General features: G+C 29.2%; 1 protein-coding gene across 1 annotated transcript in view; it reads right to left on the bottom strand.

Moving 5' to 3' along the window:
• Nucleotides 1-2,405: 2,405 nt before the first annotated feature.
• The window catches only part of LOC106478201 (sorting nexin-19-like), a 76,463-nt gene continuing 59,089 nt past the window's right edge, over nucleotides 2,406-19,779 (bottom strand). Inside the window, exons 8-9 of the mRNA XM_022381759.1 lie at nucleotides 15,120-15,207; nucleotides 2,406-7,032 (exon numbers count right to left, since the gene is read on the bottom strand). Coding sequence (XP_022237467.1) covers nucleotides 6,957-7,032; nucleotides 15,120-15,207 — 164 coding nt within the window. The 3' untranslated portion in view covers nucleotides 2,406-6,956. The remainder of the gene's footprint in view (nucleotides 7,033-15,119; nucleotides 15,208-19,779) is intronic.

Genomic DNA, 19,779 nt, shown 5'->3' with positions numbered 1-19,779 from the left:
TATTCTGTTCATAACTTGAGCTTTGTTAAAATGTGTACCAATAACAGGCCTGCAAATTTAAATTTCATAAAAGTTGTTTTGGTTTTAATAACCAATTTTCCATAATTCAGCTGAGCAGATTTTGAAAATAACTTTTTCCATCATGTAAGGATTTTTTACAAATTGGGAATAAAAAAAAACTTGGATCAAATTATTATTTCGTTTACCACAATAAACATTTTTATTATTATGTTTGGGTTCTAAAACGATCAGTAAGACTCGCATGGCGATTCGTTTATAGAAATCTATAGACAGTGGTTGTCAACATTTTAAGCATAACAAAATGTGACCTGATTTCAATGAAAATGATTCACTTATCTAAAAGTGCATATGACATTTTGTGAAAAATCTGTACGTGATGGAGAAAAATGAATATCATTTTTGGATTCAGCGTACAGGAATTACTATAGAACGTGTATAAATTTCAAGACAATAAAACTATCGCAGGCCTGTGTAATTTGTAGATCATTAATTTATTTTATCTATTATATATCTGTATTTATGGCAAAACTGCTAAAGCTAGTAGCTGCCATTCCTAATTTTGAACAATTTACCAGTGGGAAGGCAGCCAGTCAGAAACATCCCATTACCTGTACTGAGGAATTGACCATAACTATTAATGCACCCACAGATTAAGACACAGAATATTTTGTGATATCACATGGATTTGAAATTGGATTTAGAGCTCTACAACAGGGTCAACACACACATACATGTATATAAAGAATGATATATATTTCAAAATATTTATAAAAGTGGATTTCACAAAATATATCATAGATTTCTTTCTTTTTTTTTATTTCCCTACAGCTACTTGGCAACATAAAACAGCATATTAAAGCAGCCTGATTTCTCTAAAAAATTAGCAGTTAAAATATACTAAAATCTTCTGTCCCTTTGTCTTAAATATATGAAACATGCTTGTAGGATGTTATATTCCTTTTAAGTAATAAACTTTATAAACACAATATCTAATATACTTGTACTACCTTACTAATGTGTTAAAAACTACTAATACTACTCCATTTCTCAAAAATGTAATGGTACAATGTGCTTTAGCAGGGTACCTGTGGTTTGCTAGATCCAATAGGAGGTATTGGTAAGTTGCTACATTTCAAGTAATTATCTACTCCTTGTGGTCTTGACACCGGTGGATACACGATGAGCTGACAAGAGAGTGGGTCTGTAAATACACTCCACTTACTTAAATCTATGAATCCAATGATGTATCCATCTAAAGATCAAGATTTCAGTCTTCACAGTCGTTGCTTTGTCTATTCTATTGCATGGCTGCGACGCAAGGCCAACAGGTTCAGCAACTTCACAGTTTTTACCTGTGCTGTCATCTTCAGCTAAATAGAACTTAAAGACAGGATAGAATCCACAACACTGAGACAATCTCAAAAAGGAATAACTGGTATTAAGTCCTTTATAATTAAATCACACAGTAACATCAAGGTGCTCCTTGTAAATGTTTCAAAGACCAAACCAAATAAATGTGATACTGTGCTTGACAAGTTTGAAAGCATTGCAATAAACAAACACTAGTGGTGTCATACTTCTTCCTTAAGATTTGAACATTTTAAGACAAACTTGCAAACCTACCACAGAAAGATCTGCTCTGAAAAAATGGGTAAAGTTGCTAATGGCAGACTGTGCATATCTGTCCCACTTGGGGTCGATGCTGTGCCTCTCATGCTGAACTAGTTGCCCTTATATGAGAACTTTGGAAATATTGTTGCCAAGTGATGACATACCAACAATCCTTGTGCAAACTTTTCAGAAATTAATAGTTTGTTTTGAGTTTACTTACTGATTAATTATATTATGTTACAAGTTACAGCTTTTACAGTAAGATTTGTTTTTAGAACAGGTATGACACTTGAGAATGATCGCACAAGTGAATGGAACATCATACCTGTTCTAAAAACAAATCTTCAGAAATAAGTTTTAAAGCAGCAACCAAAATTATTTACTTTCACTCTTGGATAAAGTTTAGTCAATAACATATTATATAACTTAAACTTACAATTTTTTTTATATCAATGATTTCACATATATATTTTAATTAAACATTATGTTTCACCACCTGAGAGCTCAATCTCACTGAATAGCATACCATGAGAAACTATGTCCAATGCCCTTTACATGAATGCCAAGTGTAATAAAAGATGTTACCAGTACCCTATAAGAAATCAAGTAATATATAATACTGGTATATTCATCTTTATCAAACTTATCATCAGCTCTAAATGAAAAACAAATGGAGACTTAAATGTATTTAACAAAGTTTAAGAGTATGAAGTTTAGGGTACCATGCTGTATCATATTACCATGTTCATAAACAACTACAGTACAACAAACAATTTGCATTAATCAAATGTATTTATTACACCAGCTTTCTGGTATGTATTCACAGTGTCACTTACAAAGCACAGAATTAAACCTGATAGCATATAAACACAATTCTTCCAATATCTCAAATTGTAAAATCTATACCAGCATTTTATTTTCTAAATTTTCAAAGAATAAAATCAGAGTACTAGTACAATAATTCATCTTTCTTTCAAAAATTAAATGTTCTCTACTGATACAATGAAACATATTTCTAAATTAACATGTACCAAAATTTTTACATAGTTCTATAACGTGTTGCTTCCATATATATATATATACCTCAACTTAAAAATGTCCTGATTTTTATAATTAAATAATATCTAACAGCTTCCTTTAGTAATATCTATCGAACTTTAAAAGCTAACTTGTACCATACATAAATAGATCACAAACACTTGTATATGCCATTATATGGAATAGAAACAAACAGCTTAGAACTAGCTAAAGTAACCACTGAATATAATGTGTGTGTATCCATTTCAACAATCTATAATATGTTCTACACACTATGATGGAATGAGTTACAGTAACCTGAATATTTCTCTGTCAGCTAACCAAAAATTGTTACAAATTCTCTAGTTTTGCTGCACATTTAAGCACAGTTATAAAAAATATTATGACAAAGTTTATAATAACCCATTTTACTTGTATCATTTGAGATGCTTTTGATAAATTAAAACACTCAAAATCATAATGTCAATTTAGGCACCATATCTGAGAATGTTTAAAAGAATTAATTGCCCCTAGCAGTTATAACAATTACTTTAAATATAGATGTCCTATATGGCAGCAGTTCTCAACTGAGGACCAGCTAGTTCTGATCCCAAAATTTAATGGACCATTTCATTTAATACTCACTTGATAAAGTACTTTTAACTTATGTTGTAAAACAATGTACTTCAGTAGCTATATTTTAAAACATTTTGTGGACTAGCACCTGCCCAAGGACTGGCAATTGGGAATCCCTGCTTAAACAATACAAAATTCTTAACTGTTTTTTGTATTTTTTGATGAATTTTATTTTTTCTAAAAATTTTTTCATAGTTTAATTTAAAAAGTTATTACAGATTACTCGCATACAATTATGTATTTCTATAATGATTGTTTTTAATCAGAGCCTCTGACTCAATTACAACCAAATTAGAAAAATGTATATTAACAATATGGTGCAAATTCAAGTCCTTTATGTATAAAACATTTTTTCAGTATAAAGAAGTAAATTCTGAAAAATCTTTACAATCTTTGGTTTGTAATTTATGTCTCACAGTTAAAGGGTGACTATATTTTCTTTTGCCTTTTACATTTATTTTAAAAGATAATCTTTAAAATATAGTTACAAAGATCTAAAGTGAATTAAAATTTTCTTTCTTACAAATATTAATTTACTAATCATTGAAATTATTACACACACGCATGAATACACAAAAGAAATATTTATATGTATGTCATAATATACAGATAACATATTCATGTACAGACAGCATAACATTCAAACAAAAGTTTCATGTTACAGAAAAGAAAATAGTCAAAGTCACAGGCTTACTTATCACAAAGTTTATTCCATGTTTAAGAGATAGAATTACCTAAAGATAACAAGTCGAAACAAAAGTTCTACTATGTCCATATTAATATCAGCAGCTTGTTCTAACATTTAAAATACCATATGATATTGCAAGCCATGTATAGAGCATATTAAATAACATGTTTAGTGTTGTATTAAATACTACACATCAAACTACATTTAAATTTATTTACCCTGCAGCTAGACAATACGGACAATAGCAGCACAAGATACAAAGTTCATTATTTTGATGGCCATCACACTGAAATTTAAACTGGATAATAACTTTTCCTTCTCTAATCTGTCCAACACAAGTTAAAAGGAAAAACAGAGTTGTATGTATAAAAATATTGGGTTGGGGATAGAATTCAAAATTCCTTTAGTTTCATGGATCAACTACATCCATGTTTAAAATTATGAACTGTACCTCAAAAGCTTACCATTATGCACAATTATGGAATGTTCTATGCATTTTAATAATAAAAAAATCATTAATGTACATGTTACAGATTTAATATTATTAAAAAAACTTAAGACTGTACATATTTACTAAAAAACAGGTCAGTGGCACATGTCAGTAAAGCTCAACTAGAAAGATCCATCACAGTAATCTCACTTATAATTAGCTTAGCCTTTGATTATCAATCAATTCTAAGTAATACTAAAAGTTTTTAGTTTAAAATGTAATCTTAGGGCACGTACTCATTTTTTTTAATACAGTGACAAGCTATATTAATAATAACAAGTATTACACATAATTTATATCCTGAGAAGAAGGCTGTAGACAGTGAAGCATAGATTCAAATTTGGCTTCAGTGTCTATGAACTTCTTTTCATGACATAAATTGTTGCAACAAAAAATTATCGTGTTTATCTTAGAAATAAGTATAACCAAAATCTTGGTGTACCCATAATTAAATTAGTAATGCTGTCAATGTTAAAATGAAGACTTTTCTGCATGATACACATCACAAATATAAAATTAAGAAATAACCAAAAAGATTACTACTAAAAACCATAGAAGAAAAAAACTATTTTCAATTATCAAGAAAATATTCCTATGTTTAAACAAGTAATTGATATAGCTAAAAATGAATCCAATAGTTAAGATATTAACAGGTAAATAGGAAAACCTTGGTATTAAAAAATATACTACATCACAATAGAAGACTAGAATAATTATAATTATCATTCCACATGACAAAAAGGAAAAGAAAATTCAAGTTTTGAGTACACTGTTCTGTATGTATACTCAAAATAATCATATTACTCTTATTTAATCCTTTCTAGAAATATCAATCCTACTGGATATCGTGTGTTTTTTCATTCTTAATTAAAGAATTACAACATTGTTTTATTGAAAATGGAAATGGTTTAATTTACAGAAATCAGATTATCTCTGCTACTAATGAATACCAGTGCAACTAATTGATTAAAATATTATCAGCATTGTATGATTAATTTTACAAGTATAAGTAATATTATAAAAAAGTTTTGTTCATTTCATCAAATAAAAATTTGTATTTGTACTAAAAGAAGCTTATTTTCATTGCTGTTACAATTATATATACTAAATCTCTTCTTTTTTCACCTTTTTTGATGGAAGAAAATAAGTAATTTTTTTATAAAACACAGTAGCTATCTTAGTTAACATTAATGTTTCATTGCAATTGAGAAATGTATTTCAAAACAGTATATTGTTTATATTTCAATTTAGAGGCATAACTTTTCTAACAATAACCTATACGAGTCTAAAATGTATTAGTTGGAGCAAGCAGTATTGAACTGTCTTCAATTTTCTGTCCTATCAAACTAATCTAGATGTTTTAGACATTGAAGTAAATAATACAAAAAGTTTACTAATTTAAGCAAACTTTATAAAAGAATTATCATTTCAGGTTGCACCTCCATTACAGTGAAATCCAAAACCAACTGCTGACTGACCACGACATAAGACAGTACAACATACTTAGAGGTTATTACGATATAAAAAATAAATTATAGAAATGCATTACAATTCACTTTATACCTTCACATTCTCCTTATCTGTACCCAAAAAAAAGGCATAAATTTTGCAATTATAAATGTTGACAAAAATTATCACAAAACTTATGTTTATAATTTTCTAAGTTAAGATTGAAGAAAATACACTTTATAATATGAAGTAATATAAATTACCCATGTGAAGCTCCTTCTACCCTCAAAAAACAAACTTTTATTCACATATGTATATAGTTTGAATTAAACAACCAATTTTCTCCCTACATAGCTTCTAGTCACAACCTTGTGCTGAATTTTATTAAAAAGTACTAATTGATTCAAACCATTTAATACTTGGCTCTGACAAAGAATGAGCAACAAAGCACCTCATATGTGTCCTTTTATGAAAACAATTTAATGTTGATATATATATATCTATAACATGAAATTCCATTTAAAACAACATGACAATATTTATCTAGCCTTTTATACAACATACTGAGAAACAAACGAAACTGTAATTTAATAGTAAAGTTACACATGCAACTGCTACATTGAATATTTACTTTTTGATGGGTTCCAGTGAAACTCAATATGAAACAGAAGTGTTACTAATAATTTCAAGTTCACATAAATACAAGCTATATATTCTCATTTAAGAATGACAAATTTTATGGACTGATAACATTTTTCAGAAAATCCACTTTATCTTATAATTGCAACAAAACACTTATCCACCCAATATTCAAGAATTAGAGAAGCAAAACTAAAAAGGTCATTGATTGCTATAAAAACATCTTTAACTGAAATTAAAGATCTAAAAAAAAGAAAGAAAATGGAGCATGCATCATTTAATGGTTTGAATCTGTACTACATCACATAAAAAATGTTGGCTTAGATTAAATGTTCTTCAGTAAAAGCTGTAATTTGTTTAAATAAACTTAACTGTTCATCTATGACTTGTTGATAGAAAATGGAACTATGAGGAAGAATCTGAAGAACTATGGCTGACAATGTTGTCAATCAGAATATCAAGTAGATGATATACCAAGCACCTAAAAGTAAACAGGATTTAAAAATCATTCACTATAATAGTCAACTAATTATAAATATAAATTAAAACTTACTTATTTTAACATAAAGCTTTGGCTCAGCATAACCTTGAAATAAATAATGATTACCAAATTTCATCTCCTCTATCTATATTACAATATAGTAATAATGTAACCATAACCTGCCTTATTCCCAAATGGCATTTTTATTGATTAAAAAAACCAAAAACCATTACATTATTCTTGATTTCCAAAGTTATGTGAGATAATTATATACAAAAATTAGATATGGTTGAACATACAAATGTTGAATCCTTATTAACAGAATGCAATACTAAGAAACCATTTGTCTAATAGTATAGAATGTTAAGATATATGTCTCTGCATGTGATCATTTTATTTTTGATATGAAAACGTTTTTTACTAAATTAATTAGATTATTAACAAAACTCTGAAAGACATATAGCCTCATCTACTTCAAAAAGGAAGTAATAAGTTTTGTTTGATTATGTAATATCACCAATGAAAAATTTTGGCATGAAAGCAAAGTGTGATTGTTTGCACTATTATTAGTTGCAAAATTAACAGTTTACTTATTCTTATTCTTTTATTTTTGAAGTACACTTGAAATTTAATGCATTAATTATTTAAAATCTTGTCAATCTCACTTGATAAAATAGTTTTCATTTCAGTCACTTTAAAGATATGAACTTCTAAAACCATAATCCTTTGAATTATTTACATTAAACTATAACCTGTTTTCTGAGAGAATTTTCACCATTGCTTAATATTTTAGAATTGTTTTTTTGTTTTTACGTTCTTTATCTTCAATAAAATTGTATAATATTGGCAAAGCTAAATGTTTATAGTAGCATCAAAAATATGTTCCAGTAATTCTAACTTTAAGAATATTTTTCTGCAAATTGATTCAAGTAGCCAATGTCAAAAATTAAAGATTTGTACAAAATTATCTAGAAATTTGCCTAGTGAAAATAACAAGCACTATAAAATGTAAAAAAAAATCAGATTGATTTCAACCATCTCTTGTTGAAAAGCACTTTTTTTTTACTCCTTCAATATATCTTAAGTGCATTTAATTTTGATATTTATGAAAATTTAATCAACAACTCCACTGGATTAGAGTTATTCTATGAAAAAGTTTTATGCATTTACACTTGCACATTCAAACAAATCAAGTACTCTTGTTCTGCATCCACTACCAAGAGTTTACCTAAATGTATACTGATCATAACGAGTACACAAATTGCATCAACTCTGAGGACAAAATGTAACAAATATACTGAACTTAATGACAAATAAAGGAAAACAACTAAAAATAATTAATGTTCATAAAGCTAAAAACTAATTATAACAATAAATCAAAAACACTGAACTGTTAGCTTTTACATTTCAAGAGTCATCTCTTTATGGTCAGTTTTAAGTTATTTTTCATAACATAAGATACAGAAATGTTATTACTGTTCTAAATATATGAAAATTAGGTTATGAGATATTACATGAAACAAACAGCACTCATTTTTATTGAATAGTTTTGACACTGTTTGCTTTAAAACATTTCACATGCATAAATCTACAACAAATATGAATGCATCAGATAGTGATATGCCATGCTAAAGTTTTCTCAGGTTTAAGTACTGTTTTACTTTGATTATGCTATTTTTTATTCAAATCATTCATCAGACATTTTGAAATAACATAATACACACTGTAAATTATACTGAAGCACAGAAACTTTTACATGTACTTATATGTTAAATGTATGGAAATAAACAGATGAATTTATAAATATGTACACAGGTATTGACAACTGACAATTTTAGTAATCAGAATAAGTTAAATTTTTAATCACATAAACCTATAGTTTGACAAAATTTGGAACTTCTTAATATGCTTCACATTGATGCAGCAGCAATAACAGCCAGTCACTGCAGCTGGTCAAAAAATAAAAGGGTAAATACACTAGTCAATTTAATTTTATATATGCACAATAATATCTAAAAATTACTAGATTATTATCAGAACAAGGCACACAATAGCAAGAAAGAGGCCATTGAATATCAGCACTGTATTACAATTACCATATCTACCAGAAATAGAGAGAGTAACACACATTCTGCAACAATTAATGAAGGGTCAAACTTTGGTTTGCAGGAAAATTACTTTGAGAGAGAGATCACAAATATATTTTAATAAGGCAGACCTTCATCCAAAAATTAAGAAATGTAAGACAGGAGTAAACGATGTTTCCAAACAATATATAAGAAACATCATAGTGTTAGTAGATTTTATCATCACAGTTACCTATGCTACTTTCTTCCATAAATTGGATTTCAAAATATTTGCAAAGCAAATTTTAGAATTTTTACTTAACAAAGTTTAGTTGGCAGGCTCAACTTTCAGAGAAAATGTAAAGATTTTTGTGGGAATACAAATAACAAAAGTTACTTTTGAAAGCTGAATTTCATGCTTGTGGTTTGAGATAATATATATAGTCCATTACGTTTCTAATGTAACCTGTTCTTTGTACACTTTATAAATGGTTAATACCTGTAAAATGTGTTAAATATTTATGAAAACAATGGTAATGTTTTAAAATTATTGCATTAACATCCACAAAGACTACATTTATATTTCTGCTATTAATTTCTATAAACAGTGATGGATAGCTGAATGGGTTAAAAAAAGAAAAGCTAACATTATTTTACAAGTCATATTTCAAAATGAATTATATAACATAGATACATTCTGTGCTACTTATTTCATTAAATAAAATGCTTGTATTTGTAAATTTTCTCAGTGTTTTTGCCATGGGTGCCCATTGAGTACCTAATCAACAATACAATGTATTAAGCTAATTATACCTCCTACTTCTGTCCATATTTACTTCTAATTTTAATCTTAAGAACAAAGAAAAATCTATTATACACATAGTATCATCACAGAAATAAAAAAGCTGGAACTTAAAGTCAATTTTAACTACAGGCAGGCAAGTCAGGTGGAACTTAAAAAGTCTAGTCTGAATAATATTTTCAATAAGAAAAATAGATGGTAAAAACTTTAGAACAAGGTTCTCAACAATAAAGTTGTCAAAATACTTTTGTCAATATAAAAATGTTAGAGAATTCACAACTTAGATAAAAATAGCTTTGCTAAGAAGTATCTTTATTAAGACCTCAGCTAGAAAGTTTGAGCGACATTGTAAAATAAAGTATGGTTAGGAAAAGAATATCTCTGAAAATATTTCCAGGAAATATTTATAGCCTTTACACTGGAGCTCCAATATCCTGATGTGAAAAAATGGACAAAGTGAATATTATTTAGTAAAGAAGACAAAAATTGGTAGAGTGTAAAAACTGAAAGGGGGTATCAAAAACAGTTCATGACAAAGTTGATAATTACAAAACAATAACCAAATTATCCAAGTACAGGAAAAATCTTTCTGATCTAACTTAAAACTCAAATTTCACTATAACCTACCTCATACAATACCAGACATTCACTTAAATTTGAGTGTGCCCTAAAATGCACCTAGAACTTTTTAATATACAAGTGCTTATAATATGACATTAAAAAAAACTTCTGTTTGTTGTATAGTGTTTTTAACTCAACAGATAGTTTAATACAAAAAATAACAATATAAAATTTGATGTCAAACATTACAGCACCCATTTCCAAGTGAGTGAGCTATTGAAGTGGTGTGTATTTATATTTCAATTGATTCCAGTATCACATTCAGGAGAAGGTCATAAAATGCTTCCACTTCAGAGATCGTCGAGTTTTACAAATCAAGCTGGGTTAAATATCACATCATCCTGCACCAATCCAACTTTGCAGCCAAAAGTTCCACTTGTGACTATCAATAAAATACCCAAGAACTTTACCCTTCAACAGTCATTTGAATTTCATCTACAGAATAAACCAAACACATCCATTAAAGCTTCGAAGACAAGACTACTACATGGCAGAGGGATTCTTAACCAACACCTTGCAATCGATGACTTACATTACCTCTTTTCACCATGGAACTCAATTCTACTGGTGATATGCCAACAACCAAAAAGCAAGACCAAACATTTCTCTGTTATAAAAGTGGATACTTCAATCGTGATTGAGGATATCCACCAAGCCCTAGAAAACTCAACACAGTTCAAAATTAAAGCAGCACACAGGATCTAATCCAAAAAATCAGATCAGCTAAAAATTTCCTAAAGATAACCACCTCTTTCATGAAAAACTGCAGGATCATATTCTAACACATTGTTGTTTTTTCTATTTTTCACATTTCGGAGCCAAAAGACCCTACAGACGAACAGCACAACACAAGACTACTTCTCTTCCAACATGCTAGCAAGCAAGCAATCCACCAATGAACACTCACTCAAACACCACGACCAAGTACATGTAGACTAATGAAACCAGCCAGCCAGTCATAATAAACCAGAACATCCAAACAACAATTGAAGAAACTACACTAGTCCATGACCAAGAAACTCAAACAGAACCAGTTTAAGTCTCAGAAATAAAAATGATTACAGAAACCCCCAAGAAAAAGAACCAAAAGTCACACCAGCTGAAACAAAGTAAAAAACCTATTCAGACTTACCCGCCAATGATCCATATACCGGGAACAGCTATAAGACCATGCCAGCAAACATGATAAACCTATGCTTCCACTTTCCTTCAAACTGAGGAACAATGTTTTAACTCCACAGACTTCTACCCATCAGACTACGACAGACGCAAAGAATATTTTCAAGTTTTAGTTTCATAATTCTTATTAACTTAGCAAGATCCACTTACATTCACATGTATTTTCACCAATCATTTTTATCCATATTTCTAGGTATCCATCTCCGGCATTGATTGGCTAGATTATTCAATGCTCAACTAGTGAATTCTCAACAGAGAATACATATATTTCCATCGTCCTGACATAGGACCATTTGCTTGTTTCTCACTTCTAATGGCAAAGCCTGGATATTTGATACATCAACCTCACTAATACGAGTGGCTTTTGCTTTGATTTAAAGCTAAACACCTGCCATGAATAAAATTGAAAAAAATAAACCTCAACTCAAGTTACCATTTACGTCTGCCTCAATCTGCTAACAGAATCATGTTCAAGAGTTCATTACCATTATCCCACAATATAATCCACATCACTGGAATTTTTGACTATTTTTTTTCACGAAAGTATCTAATAATTCCATGAATGGGGAGAAGGAGAAATAATTATCATAATACTATAATATAATAATACTAAATATGATAAAATATAATGATGAATAAATAAAAAATATAATATTAGAATAATTATTACAGCATCATGGATGAGAAAAAAAATATATGTATGGTATAAAAGTGAATGTACAAGAACAAAGACCCAAAAAAATACAAAATTAGTTCTGTCCAAAAATGAGATTCTCTACCCCTCACCACTCCATAAATTGGACCTATATTTAGCTAAGAAGATATTTTAACATATTTAATATTTCATAAACTTTCCTCTATAAGTTTTACCAAACAAGAGCTAGCAGGGAAAAATCTAGACTTCAAGTTAAACCTATTTATTTAATTTACTTAATCCTTTCTACACAAGTCACTGAGTTACATTCAAAATTTAAATAAACAACTTTACTATCAATGCTCATCAATGAAATTAACATTATAATGTTATGTTATAATCTGAAGTTATGTTATCTAAATTTTCATTCCTTTGTTTCAAAAAAAAACCTTAAACATAACTTTTGTTGTCAAATGACCCACAAGCTCTGAAAAATCTCAAGTTATACACTTTCTTTCTTGAATGAAATAACCCCCAGTCCTGTAGATGTATGTCTACACAATAAGTACATTTACTTGCCCTACTGACACACAAGTTTCAAAGTTCTTTGGCTGAATCCAATAGAAATAAGTAATAAATTTTGCCAACCCTTGATGGGTGCCACACCCACCTTCTATATTAGCCTTGAGATTTACAAGCCACATGTAATTACTTGACACACACATGTTTATAATCATTAGAAAGAGTTCATTTTACATTATAATCCAACAGTAGTTATTTTGAAATTGGTGAGCAGCTGTCATCATCAGGTAAATGTAGCTGTCAACAGCATTGTTGGTTGCTTTATCCACGATAGTACTTATGGTTGTTACTTACCTAAATATGTTATAGTTAGAGAGACAGTTAAATTGTATTTAGTTTTCATTTCTATATTTTAGTTGATTATGTATTATTTATGTTTTAAAATTCATATTTGAAAGACTTAAGTTTTAAATTACCAAAACTTCACCTTGCTCCACAAAGCTTAAATTTCTAAACAAGTGTAAACAATTTTGTCAGAGGCTAAACCATCTCTGTTGATGATAATGTTATATTGCCTGTGGGCAACATGTTGATAAATGTCGACATAAATAATCAAAGATAAAGAACAGAAAATGAAAATAAAACATTAAAGTAAACTATAAGTGAAAAGGTAAAGACACAAAATTACACATATGATCCAAAGAAGATTATTCAATAAAAGATAAAAGGTATGTATACATTACCATTTCTTATTTTAAGCATTTCATTGCACTGTATGTTGATGATAATAGTTAGTGATATGGTAGAGAAAATGAAAAATAAACAATAAAAATTTACCTTAAAAACTTTTGATATTCATTAAAGAGGTTCTACAGATTATGCAAATGATATGTGAAAACTGTAATATAAAAAATTGTATTTTTATACTTAACATGAAAATCATCTTGCAGATGAACAATTCAGAGTCTGAGTGCAAATAACTACATTAAATATAACAAAGTTTTATTAGAAATAGTAGAAAAATCAAACTTAGATATTTTATTTTTCTTAAACTACATACTTTTAGGAACATTCTTGTTAAATTTCAAAGAATTTCATCAACTAGTTTTATTTTTGGAACCAAATATGAAGATAGTACACTAGATCATAACAATGCAAGTACCCTGTAATCATAGGATTAATTTCAGCAGTAGGAAATAATGTCACACACAGTGTCATCTGGTAAGCAATGAGATCATAAGGGTAAGTGAGGTAAATGTTGTACATTATACACATTAATCAAGGTTTGTAATTTGATGGAATGCTGTATGTATTATTGCCCCATAACTTTATACAGTTCAAATGAATAAAAATCATATCCTTCTCAGAACACATAGAAATACTGATCAGAATTTAAAATGTTCTGAGAGCAATGGCAAAAAGAAAGGATTAGAAGTGGGAAGGCAAAACTTGAGACCACGAGATCAATGCAACGAAAGAAGTTTTGATTATTGTCATTTTTCAATGTTTTTTAACGATTTTGAGCTATTTTTTGTTGGTTTTGGCCTATACTTTGGTGATTGGAGGCTATTTTTCTCTGTTATTTAACATTCTGTATACACTAATAATTTAGAATTAGTCAAATCAAGTAAAAAACAAAGCAGTTCATTTGAAGTACAAACACTGGTAATAATTCAGACATGTTAAACAAGTTTTCCTGAACTAAAGTGATTGACAATCAGCAACAAGGTAGTCAGTTAAACTATCAAACCTGTGATAATTTAATTTGGGACTTTTCTCTTGTATGCAATTTACGTGCCCTTCCAGAAAACACAAACATTTTATGTATTTTGCCCTGGCTGAGGTATTGCAGTTGCAACATACCAAGCACTTCATCCCTATAGTACCTATGAAACCTACTATGTTTCAGGAAACACAGCTTAGTATGAATTATGCTTTAGTAAGACAGTTTAATGATAGTAAAATCTAGGTTTCAGATATTAATAAAATCCATACTTTTAATTATAGACATTATTTATAATATTAGGGACATACTAAAGTATTCTATTTTTTACACTTTTGATGCTGTACAAAACAAATTACATTCATCTCACACACTAAATGCTGCTCTCTAGTAAGTACAGATAAAAAATTTTTACAACTGGCTATGGGTGAATTTAAAATAATCTTAGTAGCACAGAGGTATTCTTTCTGTTAATAACTGAATCTACATGTTCGTAGCACTAAGTACAGAAAAATGTGTTAGAACTCCTTTTCTACTCACTTATTTAGTCTTTCATTCTGCAGAGATCCTACCAACAAGGAAATACTTTCTTGGTACTGAGCTGAAGAAACTAGCACAGGGGAAAAAGCTGACAAAAAAAAATTCTTTCTCACACATGACTAAATCATAATGAGCATCAAAATCTTATGATCAAACATTATAAGAAAGTATTTACACAATAAAAATTATAAATAGTTTAGCATATGATGCTTTCAAATATCTCTTGAATGTTTTTCCTTGTTTACATCATTACACATTTAAAATTGTGAATAGCTTTTAAGCCAGGAGTGTGGAATTTAATGAACATATTTCAAATTGATACAAAACTGTTTCAAATAATATGTATTTTCCATAGCTTACTCACTTATTCCTTTTATGACCAGGTATTACCAGAACATTTAAAAAACATCAAAAAATTTGTATCTGATTGATTTATATTTTATTGACGAAAAGCTTTACAAATATATACACACCTATAAAGACATTGATGTGATACTGATTCAAATATTTTTATCATAATTCTATTTAGATTAATAAGTTGAATAGATTAGTAATATTCTTTTATAACTTTGCACCATAAGTTGGACACTACTTATCATACTAAAAAACTGGAATCATTAGCTTTTAAAGTTTCTTTCTGTGTAGTATGGTGCAATAGAAATAAATATACATTTACAGTAGCTTACCATAGTTTCTAATTTTTGTTAGTTTTTCTAACATTTGATACAAGCATGAGTATAAAACCTGAAATTAAAATTCTTGATTTATAACATAATATTAATATCTACTTCAATTGGTGCATTAAGTTTTTTGTTTCCCCAGTGAGAGTTAGATGTGCATATATTAGGTCATCAAGAAATGAATGTTGCTTTTTTTAGAGGAAAAAACCTGAACAACTTATACATCAAAACATTTATTAAATGAAATAGTATCTATTCTTATTGATGATGCTTTTCCATCTTACAATCAGGTTGCTAATGCCCTGATTAAAGAAATTACTTAGCTTTGAAGCAAAAACATGTCAATGTCCTCTTTAACATCTTCCACATTTGCATACGTTTTCCCATTAAGATGGTGTTGCAGTGGACAAAAAAGATGGTGCCATATCTGGGGAATATGGTGGGTGGGGAGAATGTCCCAACATAACTCCATTATCTTGTGTTGTGCCACATGTGAATTTGCATTGTCATGGAGAAGAACATCTTTCCAATTGACAAGTGAAAAAGAGCTTGATTTAAACTTTCCAATTGCTGACTATAGATCTCTGCATTGACAGTTCACTGTGGATTGAGGAGTTTGAAATGAATTACTCTTTTAATGTCCCACCAAATGCAAAGCATCACTTTCTGCAGGTGGAGTCCAGATTTTGGGGTCGGAAGTGGTTTTTGTCTGGGACTGGGCCATTGTTTTTGGCATTTAATATTCACAATGAGAATCCATTTTTCATCACTGGTGAAAACACTGTTCAAAAATAGTTCATGCGCATTACGTGCCAGAAGAGATGAAGCAATGTTCACACATTGCAAATGATAATCATCTGAGAGTTTGTGAAGCACCCAATCACCTTCTTTAAGAAGTTTTCCCATATTCCTTAGACGTTTAGATATTGTTTCATGAGAGACATGCAATTTCAGGGCCATTTCGTGAGTGTGTTGCCTTGGGTTGGACTCAACAAGCATCTTCAGAGCATCAATATCAATTCCAACATGTCTGCCCCTGCTATCAGTTTTTAAGGTTAAAGTCACCTGAATGAAATTTGTTGAATCATCGTTGGCACTTATGAATGTTCAAAACATTTCCATAAACTACTTTGATAGTCTTTGTGGCTACAGAAGAGTTGTTTCCCTTCTTGTATTCAAACAGCATTATATGCTGAATGCGTGTCTCATATTGTGCCATCACTATAAGGGATTAGAGTATACTAAACTTTACACATTATATAAGTTACACTAACGTGAAATTTTTAGGCAGTTTGTTTAACTATTATACAGACGTACATTTTTGGGGGGTGGTCAGTGAAAGTGTTCCAAAACGCGACATAAATTTCTTGATGACCCAATAAAATACGTATTACATTTCCATCAACTGAGTGGATAAAAAGATATTCACTATTATTTTCAACATTTCAAGCTTTTTTAAAATGATTAAAACATTTAAAGAAAAAATTCACAAAGAAATCACTTGAGCCATCTCATATGCTTAACAACACCGGATTTAAACCCTATAGTTTGCTTTCATGCTAACTATGAGATGTGAGTAAAAACACTGTCAGTCTTTTTAACAGGTACAATTATCTTTGAAGTATAAATGCATTAATATGTTTTTCAGTGTATTATGAGTTAATTTTTCTCCAATTTCAATTGAAGTTTTATTGAGTTCTTTCTTAATTTGCATAAAACTAATAATTGAAAATGGTTATAATTCATAAAATGTTTTTGTACCTTCAATCTTTATGCTTTTATATTTCACAAGTCAGAATTTTGTGGGTTAGAAAGGCTCTTTGCAAACACTTCAAAATAACAATCTGTATTTCTTTATTGTATGCCCCCACACTTCAAGCAAGTAAAACTGAAAAAAACTTATGAGTAATAAGGAAATGGAATTCTATCCTTGAAATTTAAAAGATCAATCATCTTATTTATGCATGATATACATAAATTTATTTCACTATAAATAATTTTCTTTGCACAAATTAACTCTTCACATCCAAGTCTGGTTCTTTTGTGCCTCAAGACTTTTTACAGTGTTACATTCAAAATTTGATTAAACAACTGTATTATCTAAGTTTTAAGTTCTTAATTTCAAATAGAAATATTTAAAAAAAAAATTCCATTTTCACTATTCTGTGTCGCATGGCACACCTGAACTCAGACTTCTTTTCATAATATTTTAAGAGTAAAAATAGGCTACTACAGCTTCCACCAATTACAAACAAAACTATACATAATTACACAAAATAATCAATTCTTTTTTGAACACCCAAATTAGTGAGTTATAAAAGAATATCGTCAATTTTTACTCAGGTGCAAACAGGCTCAAACTGTAAGCATACAAATCCTTGTTTTTATTTTATTCATTGTTATATTTCTTTAACAAAAGTAAATAAAATGTAAAAATTATAAACTCCTCAGCTTAGCTTAACGAAACTTTAGTAAAATAAAATATTGAAGTTTTCACAAGCTATTTTTGTGAGTAACATAACACATACAATCACTACTGTTTATGTTAGCTCTACAGAAAATACCACCATAACTTATTGCTTTTGATGCAAGGATTACTATGCCAGTTGGATATAAAGTACAGCAATAAAATCATAGGATCAAAAGAAAGCAGAGGTGAAAAGGTTTACAGAAGAAGCTGTTAAGCTAAGTACTTTGGAACATTCTGATCAATATTGCAGTCAGCATAGTGAAATAAATAGTATTCGTTTTATTTCATTTCAATTGACATTGATGATTTCACTACAGTTAGTGTTAGGGTACAAAAAATATGAGACAAATGTGAAATATTAAATCTGTTAAATGAAAAGAAGTATTTTTATTCTTAACATGAAAAGCATCTTTCACTCAGACAGACTAAGTAAAGGCTTCAAATATTCACAGACAAATCTGTACTAAAAATACTTTATTAACAAACCTGATTTTTGGTGTATAACAGATGTATAATGTTTACTAACAGCTTGCCAAATGTCATGAATTAAATTCAAAATTACAGTAAATACTATTATGCATAGTTTCACATATATGAGGTCAGTCAGTTTGGCTGGGCTCATGAAGAGATGATTAAGTGATCCTAGATCTTAACAAAGGCCAATAATATAGGTTATTCAGAGTACCCAAAAGGATAAAATGTTACAAAGTTTCACTTGTTCAACCATATAGTTACTTTTTCTAATAAACACTTACGCAGTATACTGTATGATGCATTGAATATTCCAGAGAAACAATAACAAAATGAATTGCTCTTAATAAAATATATTTATTAGTAATTAAAGAACAAAATAATGATAAGTTTATTTAAATATTATAATAAAATTTTCCCATCTTAGTTAACTTTTTAGCAATATTAAAATTCTACATTCATATTCATTCGTCTAACTTTTCATTTTCAGAAATGCCTTTAAAATAATAATTACTTGATATTAGAAATAAATGAAAATTTGTGAAAATTCATATATAACCAATATCCTTAACCACTGAGAAAATCTGAATATTTACAAATCAAAAGTTATAATTTTCCTACACTGAAAATGTATTTCTGATAGGTACTTATCTCCTTTCACATAAATAGCTATTCTCATTTAGGGTTGCCCTCTATATGGGAAAAAAAAATTTATGCATGCCATAAAACTTCTATCTCCCTTTCATTGCAATTGACTGATTCCAATGCATCTCTCAAGTAAATTATCATGCATCAACTCTCCACCAATACTCTCATGATGTATGTGACTCCCTCTATTTAATTCTACTAATCTATCACTTTGAGTTTTGGCAGAAGATGGAAGAACCAGTTTTCAGTGGGGAGGAAGGGTGGAAAGTGCGAGTGGAGAAGCACATCCAACTGGTTGAGAATCATGGTCAGAAAGTGATCCAAACCATGCAATATATATGAAACTCAATCTCAGAAATTATAAGTGGGTAAAATTAAAAGGATAAGCCTA

This window comes from Limulus polyphemus, unplaced genomic scaffold (assembly GCF_000517525.1).
Source record: "Limulus polyphemus unplaced genomic scaffold, Limulus_polyphemus-2.1.2 Scaffold189, whole genome shotgun sequence".
In the NCBI taxonomy this organism is placed as follows: domain Eukaryota; kingdom Metazoa; phylum Arthropoda; class Merostomata; order Xiphosura; family Limulidae; genus Limulus; species Limulus polyphemus.
The sequence above is the reverse complement of the archived record's forward strand: the minus strand, read 5'-3'. Positions and strand labels throughout refer to the sequence as shown.